The 17,989-nt window shown below is 36.4% G+C and overlaps 1 protein-coding gene and 1 long non-coding RNA gene across 2 annotated transcripts; one reads left to right on the forward strand and one right to left on the reverse strand.

The window, feature by feature from the left end:
- The first annotated feature begins 6,304 nt into the window (after positions 1-6,304).
- LOC100251249 (protein DETOXIFICATION 56) lies at positions 6,305-9,198 on the forward strand. The gene has a single exon (XM_002274834.5). The coding sequence runs from the start codon at positions 6,948-6,950 to the stop codon at positions 8,400-8,402; it is 1,455 nt and encodes a 484-aa protein (XP_002274870.3). The 5' UTR covers positions 6,305-6,947; the 3' UTR covers positions 8,403-9,198.
- Positions 9,199-12,943: 3,745 nt separating this feature from the next.
- On the reverse strand, positions 12,944-17,143 carry LOC104881905 (uncharacterized). Its single transcript, XR_002029140.2, has 3 exons — positions 16,964-17,143; positions 15,590-15,756; positions 12,944-14,484 (listed from the first exon to the last, which is right to left on the reverse strand). It is a non-coding gene; the product is annotated as an uncharacterized LOC104881905 (long non-coding RNA).
- Between the last annotated feature and the right edge of the window lie 846 nt (positions 17,144-17,989).

A 17,989-nucleotide genomic window follows, 5' to 3' on the forward strand; every position in this document is an offset into this window, starting at 1 on the left:
GTACTCAATGCACCAGCATTGCAACAAGTCTTCTCCCACACTGCTATGCCCCATGGTTAATAATCATGGAATTTGACCTTGAATCAATGACTTGAAACCCTTGTACTTCTTTTAGATCTTTGTTTGCGTTGTCTGCTAATTTTTCTTATCTGTATTAAACATGTGTATTAATACACAGCAGAAATGGAAGTATCATTTAATAGAATTAGAAACTGCATTCATCCCAATAAAAGGGATCCTGGAAAACATGACTGTTGGCTAAAAGTGCAACCTAGGGTTATAAGGAATATTTTTATGCAACTTTTAACTTAAAAACTCTAGAATTCAGTTCCTTATTGAAAAGTAGCAACCATATATAAAGCAGTTCCAATGCAATGAGGAATTTGCTTCATGATTTGAATAGAAGAAACTAATAACGGAAATGGGCTTTATTAATAGTTCTTAGCAAGGAGTACTAGACAAAGGTGCTCAAAGTTTAATATAAACCTAAAGTATTTCAAAGGTGTACGGACCGGCTAAACTATGAAGATAACATATATATATATATATATATATATATATATATGAGTCTATATATGCATGGTGTTAAAATACAAACTGCCCTTCATTTAATTATTAACCGTACTCAACAAGCTTCAAAAATGTTGATTTCTTCATGAATCTGATCAATATTTTAACAAGATAGCAATCTATGGGAAGGAAAAACAAAAGTAATTGTTGTAATCACATGAAAGATAGGTAATTATATTATAGTACTACATGCTGAAAGAGTTGTTTGTTGTGTGCGAGGTCCAAGGACAAGACTGTTTGTTCTTCTATAGTAACATATGTGGGGATTCAATACAAATTTAGATTCTTAATCACAAGTTATGGGCTTATAGCTAAGCTAACAGACAGCCAGGTGGAACCTGATAATGGTGTCTGTTGGGCCTGGCCTAAAGCCTGGGTTTGTCCCACAATGCCTGCCCCAAGGCCCAGCCCATTTTGATTGGAGTCCAATCTTACCTATTACATTTCACTATGCTGATTGTTTAGTCTAAGAGCATGGTACAAGTTGGTTGGTAAGTCTCAGTTATGCATATATATAAAAAAGAGAATCATCATCTCTAGGCACAAGAATATATTGAACCGTCCTTCAACAGCAGGCAAGTAGCTAGTTGGATAGAGTAGATATAAATTCAACTTCTGCTAGGGTTTTTTTTACTTGGGTCTCCTCTCCTACCTGACTACTAGTCTATGGAGCTTATAAGAAGAAAAATATGTAGTCTTCTCAATATTTTGTGCCTGGAGTACATGTTTTCTGCACGGAATCTCGCTGAATTATTGGAGGCATGCCCGAGAACATTGCTTTAACCAAGTTGTATCCATCAAGAACACATCATCTTTGTCGTCATCATCTTTAAGACTAGAATTATGGATGCTTTTTTAAAGGGCTTAGTGGCTTTGTATTTGTTGGAATCAAAGGATTGGACACAGCCCCATTTGATACCAAGAATGGGCTTGAATGATTTCAACCTATTTCTTTGTACAGTTGATTAAATATTTCACAAATTTTCATGGAAGCTGTACTATAAATAGTAATATGAAAATCCATTCTTGGAAAAGTCCTGAAACCAACATGATATTTCACTGTCCTAACCCTCAAATGGTGGGCTAGATATGACAAGGTGTTGATCATTGGAATCAAACCCTATTTAAGGGTCACTATGTTATGATGACATATAGTGAAAATTTTAGTGCAGACCTTTTGGTAGATCTAGCGGCAATGAAAAGCCATCAATGAGGGAAGAAACTCAGGCTGGATTCAATGACTTAGAATTCAGTGGAACTAAAAACAGAAACCCCTGAATGGTACAAAATTTCCTTGTTTTTATGCCATATATTATTTGTATAGCCTTGTTGGAGTTTTCTAAGACTAGCTCAAGCTTTCATGTTTGATTGTCACCAAGCACCCATCTTTATCATCCAGACAAAGCAAAGAGGTCCACCTCTGATCCCACTACAATCCGATATAATTATGAAAGGACAAAGGAAATCTCTCCACTATTTCCAAAAGTTTCTTTCTTTTTATTTGTTTTTTTCCATATCTATGCTGAGGCCATTTCGCACAAACATCATATTTTAATCCTAAGATATGAGTATGGCTTATGTTGCATAAACATTATAGGACTGCTTCTGTAGTTTCCCCCTTATTTTTCCAGATGGACACAGATTTTTCATTTTGGGAAGAAAAAAGCCTTGCTGGTTGTGTTCTATTTGATAACCTGATTGAGATCCATGCCACCCCTTGGCCTGCTAAGGTTCTAAATGGTATTCTTGCACAAATTACTCAACATAGCCCTTAAATTTCATTTTGGGAAGCATCCTAATTATCGAAACTGAGGCATACTAATTATTCAAGTTGCAGCTCCATAGCTGATAAGAGCGCATTTGAGCCTGAATCAATAATAAGAATCCATGAAACTGTCTCCCTAGCACCCATGAACCTCTTCAATTCAATATTAGCCATCACTATTACAATCCAAATCTGTCCTTATTTTCTTTCTGGTTCCTTTTTAGCTGTCAACTTGTCACACCCCAAGCAGAACACTTCCCTGAGCTCTAGTAAATTTTCCCATCACCAGTAGTATCAATGAGCTTAAACTCTTGCTTGATCAGCCGGTTAGACCTTCCATGGCAGCAAACGATGAGCAATTACAACTCCAAATTAAACTAGTAGGTATAATCCTGGGCTCTCTTCTTTTTTCCATCCTTTAACATCTCTGGAGGCTTTGAAAGATGAAGACAGTTTCCACCCACTTGTCTGAACAGGCTTAGGTAAAGAAACACTAGGAGAGTTGGGATGGCAGAGTGAATAAAAAAGGAAACAGAACCCAAGATGATTGGGAGCTTCCAATAAGAATAGTGTATGTGGAGTGGCTGTGTTTTTAGAAGCTTCTCATTTTACAATGATTTATACGTAGGTAAGAAGGCCCTACAGAGGACCAAAGACTTGGTGGCTGTACTCTCCCTGCCATGTGTGGAGTGAGAGAGAGACTGATGCAGACAGTCATTTTCTTGTGTTTTGCAGACCTGGGTACAGGTATCTAGTATACACATATATAGGATGGAAATGTCGGAATATTGGCCATCCGATTTTTCGATTTCCCGCGATATTTTGGCGCATGCACCCTTGCTGAAGCCCAATCCGCACCTCAACAGTGCACCAGATGGGAGCATCCTTTCTTAAATACAGCTTCATTTTGCTCCGCATTTCTGATGTGGGATTCACTTTCAGACATTAGAAATTATAAACCCAAAGCACACCACCAGGACTTGAACCTGGCATTCTACATGAAATTTAAGTCACTTGCTAGTAAAGCTGTGTTGGTTTTGGTTTCTTAAGATGTACATATATATATATATTAGTTCATAAAATAAAATTTACTAGTATATATATATTATAAAATAATTAAAATAAATTTATTGTAAATAAATAAAATTTAATTATAGTAATTAAATATATATATATATATATATATATTTATAAATAAAATTATTAACATTTTTAAATAAAAATACTTTATATATATATATATATATGAACATTTCTTTTATATTCTTTAATATATTCAAAATGCCTTATACCCTTCAAAATATATATATATATATATTAAAATAACTTCAATATATGTTTTTTTAATTACTTTTTGAACTTTTTTGGATGTTTTTATCAATTTTCATCCACTTATATTTTATTTCAAAATATGATCAATATTTTTTTATACATCTCCATCAAATTTAAGTATCAATATATTCATATTTACCACTATTTTCTTCAGCAGCATTTTTTCAAATGTGTGATGTTTGGTAATCATGGCGTTAATTGTGGCTTGGTGCTCAGCTTCAAATCCAAAAAATTTCAGTACTTAATTGTTAGAGCTCACATTTGATTGCCCCAGAAGCTGCTGAGGGGAGTGCGCTACTCTCGGTGCTGCCAGTGCTTACACAGTCAGACAGTGTCCTTGTTTACAATTTAATATGTAAAATGCTTTGTTTTATGCCTCTTATGGCTCCCAAATACAATTGGCTTGACCCAATCCATCATATCTTTCTGTAATCTGATTATGGTTCAAGTCTTCAAATAATCAAACCTATTGACTCATAATTCAATAGAAAATTCACATTCATTGTTGCACCCTTTCTTGGAAGAAGACTCTTCTGCTTGACATTAACCTGGACAAAGTGAAACCTGAGTTCACGGACTGGTGGCACCTCACTGGCTAACTTCAACACCATTGAATGCAACTGCTGCATCATGCATAGAGTCGTGCCATCTTTGAAAGTATAAAGGAAACCAACGAGACCGATCATGCTCCAACTTTTTCTATGATAAGAAAGCTAGAGGCCTGTGATGTGGGTGCAGAGTGATTGATGGAGATTGCTTTCTGAAAATTATTGGTGACCAAACGACTGTGTTTGTAGACCTTCTGTCGTTGCTATTAGTCTCGTCAATAACTTAATGCTTTCTATTTTCAATTGGTTTGGCCTTGCCTTTATCTCAGATTCTCAAATATAGAGAAATAAGGTGCATTCTTCTTTATTTGCTGAGGGTATATTCTTATCAAAGTTGAACTTTATATTAAATTCCATCATCTTTTCCTCATCCTTTAACATCATTTTGAGTGCTCTATATTCCTGCCGATTAACCTTACATCATTTGCAAAGATCATGAACTGCAGAATCTCTAGGATGACCAAAACTTCAGTCAAAATAAAGGCATACTCCACTACAAGTGCCCAGTAGATTAAGGGAGTTGGTGATATGTGTGACAACCATGATGTTCATGGGGCAATGCTAAATCATAAAGGCATCAAATAATTAGATAGCAGTCACTAGAATTGAGGCGGATACGCAAGCTTTATCAATGGGGAACAAGTGGAAAACAAAGTGGCCATTATAAAAAAAGGGGGAAAGGAAAATGAATGATGATGAACCCATATAACCATTTAGTCTCTCTGTCCCCCTAAATCCTAATATTTCTGTACTAGCAGTGTTTTATGGTGCCCAAAAGGCTCCAAATGTGGTGTCCACAAACAACTATTTCGATTCACAAGTTCCCTAAAAACTTAAGCTCAAAAAATCACAGACCATTTTGTTTTACAGTTGGTTTTTTCATTTCAGAAACAATATCAAATGGGCATCACTAGGTTAATGGTTGATATTGACATTTGTAAGTGGAGATCCCTTGATGGTAAACTTTTTCATATTTCATTTTATACTTATGTAAGTACCCACTCCCAACCATGTAGATATTGATCGCTCTGGGTCCAAAGGGCTCTCACGGCTTTAAAACGTGTTTACATAGTTAAGAGAAGCTCATAATTATATAGTATCAAAAATTTTCTCCCCCATTCGATGTGGGATATTACAAACACCCCTCCATGCAGACAAAACGTCTTCGTTGTGTCCCATGGGATTGCGGGGCCAAACAAACAAATACCCTGCAGGGTAAAACAAACCCCCAATCCAAAGTCAATGATCGACTCTGATACCATTTGTAATGACCCACACCCAAACATGTAGATATTATTCGTTTTGGATCCAAAGAAGTCTTCACAACTTTAAAACGTGTCTAGATAATTAAGAGGAACTCATACTTATATAGTGGTAAGAACTTTCTCCCTTATCCCCACCCCTATCATGTGACATCATGTCCTCATTATGTCCCATGAGATTACAGGACCAAACAAACAAACACCCCTCACAAAGCCAAATAAATCCCCACGCTCGAGTCGATGATTGACTTTGATACCATTTGTAAAATCTTTGTTTGTTTTTTCATCCTATATTACTATGATGAATGAAAAGTTAAAGCAAACAAATAAAATTATAAGTGACTTTACATTAGGAAAGTGAAAGCTCAGATATGATGGCTCTTTTAATACTTTGAGAGCTGAGTACCTTTGCTCCCCATTCAGCCACCTAATAGCTTGAGACGCCATGGAGGACCACACTGCATTATTGCCCACTCCCTTTTAACAACAAATCCCTCTAAATCTTTTCTCCACATATGTTACCCCTTGGAGCCATTATACGGCCAAGGTTTTTTAAAATTAACCCAGTTGAAATCTACCTAACCAAATCCGAATCTTACAAAGCAAAGCTAATTTAGGCTTTGGTGGGAATTTTATTGGCATCCTATGAGTTGTTAGTTACGTCTCTTTTTCGTACCTATCAAATACCAAATTTGAGCACCTGAAAATGCTAAGATACAAACAAATGAAATTCAGAATACAAATAATGTAATTTGAAAATATTAGCACTACCCAATTGATGGAGCCTTTTCGGTATTGTACCAAAAAAGCACCTTTCTATATATTATAATATGGCCTGCATTATAATATGTCATAGTATTACACTACAATCATAACAAAATTCTAAATTAATTAATTTCACCACTCTACACCCCATTTTCTAAAGCGAAAAACATTAAAATAAAATAACTAGTTAGAAAAAAAGATAATTGAAAAATATGCATAGACATGTTTTCCCCTCTGTTTTAAGTAAATGGAGTTTCCCATATTAATGCCAAGAGGTGGATGGTTACGTCTTTAAGCTTCTTCGTTAATGGTGATATGGATGAGTTTTTCAGGTGTGTGATTTCCTCTTTTAAACTATACTACTTCGTAAATGCCACTGAATGCTAATATCCTCAACAGAGAAACGTGGGGGGAATGAAATCTGTGTTAGCGTAATATCATTCTCATCACCCACTATAAAATCCACCACCAGCTCTCTCTTCCATAATTGGCGGTTACAAAAAGCCAGCTTTCCTGTTCTCCTTTACAGACAAACTCCTTCACGAAACCCATGCACTTCTTCATGTTCAATGTCTATCTAAATACCTAAATTTCTTATCTTTCCTAGTCTTGGAGACCACCCCACCATTCCATTTTGCAACACAGATGGAGAAGCTCCCTCACCTGCCCTCACCTCCCCCTCCTACACATACGATGCTATCCGAGCTGAGGAAGCAGAGAGGAATTGTGGTTCCCCTCATGGTCATGAACTTGGCTTGGCTGGGCAAGTGTGTCATCACTACTGTGTTTCTGGGCCAGCTTGGAGAGCTGCAGTTGGCCGGTGGTGTGCTCGGGTTCACCTTTGCAAATGTGACTGGCTACTCTGTGTTGAATGGGCTCTGTTGTGCCATGGAACCTATATGTGGTCAGGCTTGTGGGGCTAAAAATGTTAGGCTTCTACACAAGACCCTTGTCATGGTAACCATCTTATTGCTGACTACTGCAGTGCCTATATCCTTCTTGTGGCTCAACGTTGACAAGATCCTCATTTATTTTGGCCAACAAGAAGATATTTCTATGGTTGCCAAGACCTATCTCTTGTATCTCCTGCCCGATTTGTTCGTCATTTCATTGCTTTGTCCTCTGAAAACCTACTTGAGCGCACAAAGCATGGTCTTTCCTATAATGTTCAGCACGTCTGTTGCACTGGCTTTTCATGCACCTATCAACATCTTACTCTCCAGAGCCAAGGGTCTGAAGGGAGTTTCCATGGCAGGCTGGGTAACTGATCTCCTTATTGTGATCCTGCTTGCATTTTATGTGTTGAGGATAGAGAGTAGCAAGGAAAGAAGATGGAAGGAAGGAGGGTGGTGGGATCAAGGAGTAGGCGACTGGATCAAAATGCTAAAACTATGTGGTCCAAGTTGCCTCACCACCTGCCTTGAGTGGTGGTGCTATGAGATTTTGGTGTTGCTCACGGGGCGGCTCCCGAATGCCAAGCAGGCAGTGGGGGAGTTAGCCATAGTGCTAAACTTTGATTACCTGCTCTACTCTGTCATGCAATCGCTTGCTACATGTGCATCCACCCGTGTCTCGAATGAACTTGGCGCAAACCAACCAGACCTTGCTTATCAGTCAGCATATATTTCCTTTCTGGTGAGCTTCGCCTCGGGTTGCATAGGTGCCGCAATGATGGTCTCTGCCAGAGGTATTTGGGGGTATTTATATAGCCACGATGCAAGGACTATCAGAGGTGTAAAGAAGATGCTGCTGCTAATGGCTCCGGTGGAGGTGGTGAACTTCCCTTTAGCAGTTTGTGGAGGAATAGTCCGGGGAACAGCTAGGATGTCGTTGGCAATGTATGCCAATCTTGGTGGGTTCTACTTGGTGGCCCTGCCCTTGGGCATGGTTTTCGCTTTCAAGGCAGGGCTTGGACTTGGGGGACTACTAATAGGGCTCTTGGTCGGTGTGGTTGTGTGCTTGGCTTTGTTGTTGGTGTTCATTTTTAGGATTGATTGGGCTGAAGCAGCTGGCAAGGCACAAATACTTGCCTGTAGGGAACAGGAAATTGCCAAGGAAGATGAAAATCACAGAATTTTGAAGACCCTCGAAAATCCATGAACATAATTTCTCAGGGGAAATTGAGTACTGTTGAAGCCAGCATGCCACAAACAGGATATGTACTCATATGGAGACCTTGCATAAATCAAACAGGAACAGAGATTGTATATAAACTTCATGATTCATGCTCGACAGACCTGGTACTGTCAAATTCTGAAAAAATTTCATCAGAAAGCTTAGAACAGCATAATCAATCCATCTGATTAAAAAAACACATCAGTATCCAAAATGAATGTGTTAATTGGAGCTATTAACCATCTAAAAAATCCAGGTTCAGAACTTGAAACTCCAGCTCCTAGGCTTTCTCATGGTTGAACCATGGGCAGCTATTATCTTGGAAGTCACTGCATCTTCCTTTCTAGACCAGATTCCAAGGAGCAAATGATTTGTCTTACCTTCTCTAATTTTACTTGCATGTCCATTAATCAAACACAAACGGTTTTTGTTTATGTTGAAGAATGAAATAAGGAAAGTTGTGATTTTGAAAAGAGAATTAGGCAATCCTGTGATCAAGGGATTTTGTTGTAATTGAGTGAAGTCCCTAATTTAGGTCCTAGGATTTTTGTATATACATGTATATATGTATGTATGAGTCTATGTACAGAAAATTAATTAAAAAGAAGAATTTTATACCTTTTATTCTTCAATCTCTCTTCTACATGGTATCAAAGCTCTAGGCTCATAAATTTGGGAAGAGAAGCTTTTTGGCCTTCATTGCCGAGTTGAAAATCGTAGCCGACCTTCATCGTCGACCCTAAGGTGTCCCTCTTTGTGCTGCAAACATAGCTTCACACTGACACAACAACCATTGTCCTCGCACTGCCATCTTTGTCTCCCTGGTGTCATATCCATCTCTCGGTTGTTGCAAAAGTGGATCGCAAATGACCATTGTGTTGTTGGAAAAGGGAACTTCCTGCCGTCGCGCCACTAAGGTCGCACTGCTGCCTCACGCTGCCATCCACTTTCCTCGCTGTTGCCATTGCCATAAGTTCTCATTGTTGCTGTTGCCATTGCTGTAAGTATGCACCGCTGCTGTCGTCTTCTCTATGTGCCGAAGTTGTCTTCTTCTCGCCACCATCATTGTCGCACTGCATTGTCGTCGTTGTCACTTCCTCACTGTCGGCTTCCACTTTCCCTCATAATCCCACCCTGGTGCCATCAAGAACTCATCGCACAAGAGGAATCACACCATCGCCGTTGCTGCAACCAAAGATCTTTCCTTCTACAAGCGTTCCTTGCACTGTAGACATAATTGGAAATCAAGAATACCTGATCTCTGACATACCTCCATCATCGTCAAGAGTGTCGAACCTCCAATGCCATCACTGTAGCCATCGCTGTTCCACGTCGACATCAGTTGGAGCTACTCGGGTCTCTAATGCCAATTGGTGAGTTCTTTTAACCAAAAGAACTCTTTTATACTTTTCACACAAAAAAAAATTCTGAGGTATCACAAACTACTAGCTTCACCAATCCTCCTAAAGAAGTGATTAGCACTTATAACACGAGAATTGCAGAATATTCAAGAGACATACAAACTCAATGAGAAGAATTATCTAAAATGGTCACAACTTGTTTGTACCTTTCTAAAGGAACACTTGTATGTTCTTGACAACTGCTAAAGACATTTGGGATGCGGTTCATCAGACAAACTCAAGGGCATTAGATGCAGCCCAGGTGTACGAAATAAAAGCTAAGACCAAAGCAACTAAACATGGAAACAAGACAGTCACGGAGTATGTCAATATGTTGAAAAACCTATAGCAAGAACTTAATCACTATTGTTGTATTGAGACAAAATGCCCTGAGGATGCAGCAATCCTAAAGAACTGCATTGAAAAGGATCAAGTCTATGATTTCTTAGTTGGTCTCAATGCTAAGTTTGACCAAGTTCAAGTTCAAATACTTAGCAAAGAGCTTTCAACTTTGCATGAGACTATCTCCATTATTCAAGCAAAAGAAAGCAAGAGAAGTGTCATGCTTGAACCTCAGAATATGGAAGGCTCGGCTATGGTTGCTAACAAAAGGCTAGCACTGTTGATAACAAAATGACTGATCGGTCAAAGGCTTCAAATCGTGATAACAACGATAACTTATGGTGCACTCACTGTCAGAAATCTAGACATACACAGGAAAAATGTTAGAAACTTCATGGTAAGCCAACTACATCTAGCAAAAAGTAGGGTTACAAAGGAGGATAATAGAGGAATAATGGGCAAGAAAACTTGTTCGTTGCTCAACCAAATCATGAAAAATCATTGGAATAGGATGAATTCAATCAGGAAGAGATTGAAAAAATAAGAGCTCTGTTGGGAACTCTAGAGAAACCTTCAGGTACCTGCTCATTGGCGCTTTCAGGTAAGTTTCCTATTTCCATTGGATTAAAAGTCTCAGATGAAACCTTTTTCAAATCATGGGTTATAGATTTGGGCGCTACAAATCACATGACTCATTCGTTACACCAATTTAAAAACTATAACCCTTGTCCAAGCAGTAGGAAAATCGGCATAATAGATGGTTCCTTAACCACTATTGCAGGTATAGGAGATGTCCAGATTAGTCCTATACTTAAAGAAATGTGCTCCATGTTCCAAAGTTGTCCACTAATCTTGTTTGTATACAAAAGCTTACACAAGATTTGGGTTGTTTTATGACATTTTTCCCTATTTATTATGCATTTCAGGACCAAGACTTGGGGAATATGATTGGAGTTACTAAGGAACGAAATGGGCTATACTACCTTGAGACAACAAGCAAGTCATTTGTATCTTTCCTTTCAAAGCATCATCTTTTAAATAAAGAAAAATTTTGGTTTCATCATCGTAGTCTTGGATATCCATCATTTCAAACTCTTAAATTTTTGTTCCTTTCCCTATTTAGTAAATTAGATATTGAGAGTTTTCATTGTGATGCATGTGAACTTGTTAAACACAAGCGTTCACCATTTCTCATCAAAATAAAAGAAGTTCAGAACCTTTTCATTTAATTCATAGTAATATTTGGGGCTCTTCCCTTGTCCCTAATATATCTAGGGTGCATTGGTTCGTGTCTTTCATCGATGATTGCACTAGGGTCTCTTAGATTTTCTTACTTAAACACAAATTTGATGTGAGTTTTATTCTTCCAAATTTTCATAACATGGTAAAAAACCAATTCAGTGTCACTATCAAGAAGTTTCAGTCCAATAATGCCATAGACTATTTCAATCAAGTCTTAACTCCATACTTTCAATATGAGGGTATAATTCATGAATCATCATGTATCAACACCCCTCAACAAAATGGAGTTGTTAAGAGGAAAAATGGTCACCTACTTGATACAACTCGAGCTTTTTTGTTCCAAAATCATGTGCTTGAATCTTGTTGGGAGAAAGTAGTCCTCACTGCCACACATCTCATAAACCAATTACCTTCTAGAGTCCTCGATTTCAAAAGTCCCATGGAAGTACCTTCATCCTTCTATCCTAATATGAGACCCACAAACCATCTCATTCCTAAGATATTTGGATGTGTGTGCTTCGTGCATGCTCACAGTCCAAATAGGGGAAAATTGAACCCAAGAGCAGTCAAATGTATTTTTGTGGGATATTTCTCAACTCAAAAGGGATACAAGTGTTACCATCCTCCATCCAAAATTTTTTTTGTCTTAGCAAATGTTACCTCCAATGAAAGAGAGTTTTATTTTCCTATTCCTTATCTTCAGGGGGAAAACTTCAAGGAAAACAAGGATCAGGATTCCTATTTCATTGATTTCTTTCCCATTGACCCCCCTTAAAGTCACTGGTCCAGTACCTGTACCCTCACCCATAGATCCTATCCCTGAACCTAAGTCTGTCCCTAAACCTAACTCGTCACCCACTAAGTCTGCTAAGAATCGAATGACTGGCAAAGTATACTCAAGTAAGAAAGCTACAGTCCCTAGACTTATACAAGTCCAAGAACCTGAACCGGTTTCTGGAAATGAGGTAATAGTTTCTCCTCTTCCCTTACAAATTGGGTCTGAACTTCCTATTGTCATCGGGAAAGGAATGAGGCAATGTACTAAACATCCCTTGTATCCACTTTCTTATGTTGTGTCATTCAAAAAGTTATCTTGGTCTTATGAGAGTTTTCTTACAAATTTGAACAATATTCATATTCCTACCACTCTTTCTGAGGCTTTATCTAATGAAAATTGGAAACAAACCATGAATTCAGAAATAAAGGCCTTGGAGAAAAATCAAACTTAGGAGTTAGTAGATTTGCTTGCAGGAAAAAAACCAGTGGGATGCAAATGGGTTTATACTATTAAATATGAAGCAGATGGATCATTAAAGAGGTATAAGGTGAGATTGGTGGCTAAGGGATACACTCAGACATATGGTGTGGATTATCTATAGACCTTTGCCCCGATTACAAAGATGAATGCTATAAGAATTTTGTTATCATTGGCAGCTAACTACAACTAGGATCTACAACAGTTTGACGTCAAAAATGCATTTTTGCATGGAGACTTGGAAAAGGAAATTTTCATGGAAATTCCTCCTAGATTTGGCAGTGACCTAGCCACTAAAAAGGTGTGTAAACTGAAGAAATCTCTATACATGCTAAAATAATCTCTAAGGGTATGGTTTGGAAGATTTGCAAATGTAATGAAAAACATAGGATACAAACAAAGTCAAGGAGATCATACATTATTCGTCAAGCATTCAGATTCAAGGGAACTTACAACTCTTTTGGTATATGTAGACAACATCATCATGACAGGAAATGATGAACTAGAGAAGCAGACTTTGAGACAATGTTTGACCAAGGAATTTGAAATCAAAGAGTTAGGAAGGTTGAAATACTTCCTAGGAATTGAGATTACACACTCTAAGCAAAGAATTTTTATTTCTCAATAGAAATACGCAATAGACTTTCTCAAAGAAACAAGAAAGTTGGCGTATAAACCAACAAGCACACCAATAGATCTTAATCATAAGCTCGGAGAGGCTGAGAAAGACACTATGGTAAATCAACATCTAGTAGGAAGACTCATTTATCTCTCTCACACAAGACTAGATATAGCATATGTTGTGAGTGTGATTAGTCGGTTCATGCACAGTCCAAAAAAGGTCCATCTACAAGCTGATAATCGAGTACTACAATACCTTAAGGGGTTTCCAAGAAAGGGCATCCTATTTAAATAAAGTTCAAGACTAGCACTTAAAGCATACACAGATGCAGATTATGTTGGATCTGTGGTTGATAGAAAATCAACTACAGGATATTGCACCTATCTTGGCGGGAATCTGGTGATATGGAGAAGCAAGAAACAAAGTTTGGTAGCAAGGTTCAGTGCAGAAGAAGAATTCCGAGCAATGGCCCAAGAAGTTTATGAACTACTATGGTTAAAGATTATTTTGGAAAATTTGAAGATCAAATGGGATGGGCCAAAGATACTTTACTATGACAATAAATCTACAATCAATATTACACATAATCCAGTGCAACACGATCGAACAAAACACAAAGAAATTGATAGACATTTTATCAAAGAGAAACTAGATAGTGGATTGATCTATACCCCTTATATATCTACTGACCACCAACTTGCACATACACTCATAAAAGGTTTAAGCAGTACAAAGTTTCAAGCAAACATATCCAAGCTGGGAATGAAAAACATCTATCCACCAACTTGAGGGGGAGTGTGGAAGAATGAAATAAAGAAAGTTGTGATTCTGAAGAGAGAATTAGGCAATCTCGTGATCAAAAGGATTTTATTGTAATTGAGTTAGGAAAGTCCTGAATTTGGGTCCTAGGATTTTTGTATATATATATATATATGTACGAGTCTATGTACAAAAAATTAATTAAGAAGAAGAATTTTCTACCTTTTATTCTTCAATTTCTCTTCTACAATTCACTACAAAGCATTCAAAGAACAGCAATTTGAATGAAAGAAGTATCAATTCTTACTATATTCATCTCTATCCAGCAATTCAAAGAGTGGAGGAATACTGCTTAAATGGAAGAAAACTCTCCAATAATAAGAATTGTATTCAACAGGTACAAGAAATGCATCAAGAGCGTAATCGGCATCGAAGTAGAACTCCCATCTATCAAATATTGAAGTAGTTAATGAATACACACTACAATCAAGAAAGCGTATATATGGGAAACAACAGGGCGTCCCCAAGGAATTAAGTGGATCGATTTTGTTTCTATATAGCAACAAAAGGTAGAAATTCATTAGAGTAAAAGACATCATTATTGGAAAGTTAAGCCTCCTCACAAATGATTGTAAGAAATTGTTAGTGTAGTTCCAATTAAATCGAAACCTGACCCCATACTGTTAGATGTGCTTATGACTCCCATTTCCCTATAATCCCATTTTAAGCAAATAATCTTCACCTTCAAACTCTATTTAAAATAATCGACGCCACTCAAATCACATGGGCATACAAATTCCACACACTTTCTCATACATGAAACTAAAGTTCTACAAGAATGCATGAGTTCAAAAAGAATTCATACCAACATTAGGAATCGGTCATAGATTGACACCTAATTCATCTTTCAACTATAGCTGCCTTGAAACTCATCCAAATTATGTATCTTAGACCCCGAGGAGAGAAACTGCATTTGATATCTGATGGAACCAAAATAAAAGCTTTTGACTTTATGGCGGTCAAAATCAAATATTCTGATTCATACACCACCATTCTTAATAAAATGACTTGATTCTTGGTCACTCATACTCTAACATATGAGTATCCAATTCAACAATCCCAGTGGTAAATGATGAACTTAAATATGGATGGAATTGGGTTATGCAGCTATTTTATGTGGATCATATTATTCCAAGCTGTCTTCAACACAAGTTAAAAAACAACTGTACAATGCATATGACTCTGCACAAAATCTTTTCACTAAGCCCATTCCCACTAGCTTATTGAGAACCAAACAGCATAAATTATAACATAATGATGTGTCAGATCAGTTGAAGGATATCATATATTCTTTTTTCTTTTCTTTTCCAAATCTAGCTATTATATTACATGTTGTGTTCATCTAGCCATTGTCAAATAAATATGCACTCGTGAAACTGCATTTATGTTCAAAATATTTTCATAAGGAGCATCAAAGTTTCTTAGAAATTTGTTAACATATTTCATGTTTGATCAAAAGCACTACAGATAACCAAATTCACAAGGAACTAACCAGATTTTAGTTTCCCATCAACATCCTATCAATGGCCCTTCAAGCTGTTGCCATCATTGGAGGAAGGTCAGGACTATAAGACACATACCAACTTTTCTATGTAATTTGACAGTTTCTTTATAAAGCCAGACCCTGGAATTTCATTTCTTAACTAATGAGACTAGTTCCTGCAAACAAAGGAGAAGAAATTTGAATAAGGTATTCTATGCATAATTGCTACAAAATTATCTAATCATCTGTGCCAAAGGGAAAACTGAGAAATAAATTTTTTAGTTGCCAATGATTAAGATTTATTCATGGGAAATAAATACAAGCCTCTAAACATTCTGAAAATTACTACAGGACCCAGTTAGTATGAATGGTTTAAATAAGAAAATTTACATAGTTCGATTCACCATTTTTCTTTCCATTATTTCTACACACAAAGGTCCAAGATTCTCCTGTACTTATTTGTTCTGAAACGAACATGATAGAATGAAATAATGACATTTTATTCGAGGCGTCATGCTAGTGCAGCATGAACATGAAGTTGGACCTTGCAAAGGGATTCCCTTGCAGGAGTTACACCCACACCAATGGAGTATTGAGCCCAAGATCAACTCAGAAAAAATAGCAGAAACAGAGAAATGCAGATTTCAGCACTCTCAGACAAAACCATTTTTCCTTTTTTGGTCCTTTTACCTTGTTTGATTGGTAATCAGATGGATCCATATCTTCATTGGACTTGCACAAGATTCACATCTTGCTCTAATATTTATTACCCAATGTTATAACCAAGATGACATAACTATTTAATATGGTTTATTGGTGTGAGTCCCATGAAGATTTTGGCCATATCACTTCATGAAACATCCCTCTGCTGCTTCTTGTCCTACATTTCAGCGGTTCCTACCTTCTTCTTGAAAAGTGAAGAACAACAGTAAATGGCACTATTTTGTAATGTTTCATTTAAATTATCCTTAATTTGAGTTGTTTTTCCTTAGAACCACCAGCCAATAATCAATGAAGAGAATGTCGGAACCACACAATTGGGTCTTGATAATATTTTGTTAAAATAAAAATTTATTGCGTTCTACTTTTCAACATAATAATGAACCTATTTATAATAAACTAATCATACTTATACTAAACTCCAATTCCTATTAGACTAAGAATCCTAATTAACAAAGAAAACCCAAATAAATAACAATTCCTAATATTTATCAAATTCCTAAAATTATTCTAATTCGACTTATAAGTAAGATTATAATTTCAACAGAGAAATCACAGCCCATCTGTTTTCAGTAACCCAATAAACTCTCAGTTCCAACAAACCCAAAGTGCCAAAATGCTAAACAGAGAAATACAACACAGAATAGATGGCGTTTCACTCACTTTGGGCATTTTGTCGTGGAAGAAAGTGAAACAGTGACAGAGCTGGAGCTTTGGCCTGTGCTGTTTGAGATTTGAGGCCTTGAGAGAAATTGTTGGTAAGAAGGGCCAAACCATGGGTGTGGCTGTCGGAGAGACCGAGCCAAAGACGATGACTTCGGTTTTAAGTTGGGTCTCTGAATTTTGAAAACTTTTTACCAGTTCTATTTTTTTCTTTCTTTTTTTTAAATCAAATATCTTTGCTTTTGAATTAATTCGTTAAAAGGTGTAATTGGGTTTCTAATTACAAAGATTCGTATTTTAATTAAAATATGATAAAAAAAAAAAAAAAAAAAAGTTAGATTTTTAAAATTGGGTTTCTAACGGCTCTTTTAATCAAATAATCCGCTTTTGAATTCCTAACTAATAAAAACTAAACTAAATCTATATTTCAAAACTTCCCTTTTTTATTTTTTATAATCACTCGATGTTCCATGAGTTTTTTAATATTTTTAATTATAAATATTTTAGGGATAAAATGCCCATTATTTTCTTAATCTTTGTTTATTTGCCCACATTCAAAAATTATCACTTTGCCTCTCAAACTTGTTAATAAACCATACTTGAACTTCAGATTTGTTAAAAAATCAATAAGAAATTCGGAAAAATAAATAAATATAAAAAAAATGTATATTATTTAAATTCAAAGTTATTATACTTCATAATTACATACAAAAATTATAAATTGTTGTGTGAGTGTCTTTTTAAAATAAAAATAAATCAAAACTTAGAAAGTATTTGAAAAACCTCACCTTAAAGTTGGTTTTACTTAAATTCAAACAAATGTTCGAATCAAAATATTAAAAAGAGCAAATCATTTTTATAATTTTATAATAAAATTTGTATTTAGAGCAAAGTATTTGCTGATATTTGTCTTTTTACTAAATAAAAAAAAACTAAAACTTATTTTTTTTTATTCAATTAAAAGTAACTTGTTGATATTAACCAATGTAACTAAATCGATCTTATTAATAACAAGTCGCTTGATTC

Source organism: Vitis vinifera, chromosome 2 (assembly GCF_030704535.1).
Source record: "Vitis vinifera cultivar Pinot Noir 40024 chromosome 2, ASM3070453v1".
In the NCBI taxonomy this organism is placed as follows: Eukaryota; Viridiplantae; Streptophyta; class Magnoliopsida; order Vitales; family Vitaceae; genus Vitis; species Vitis vinifera.

Bases quoted from the DNA above. Each gene is read 5' to 3' on its own strand.
- LOC100251249 (XM_002274834.5), top strand. From the start codon at position 6,948: ATGGAGAAGCTCCCTCACCTGCCCTCACCTCCCCCTCCTACACATACG.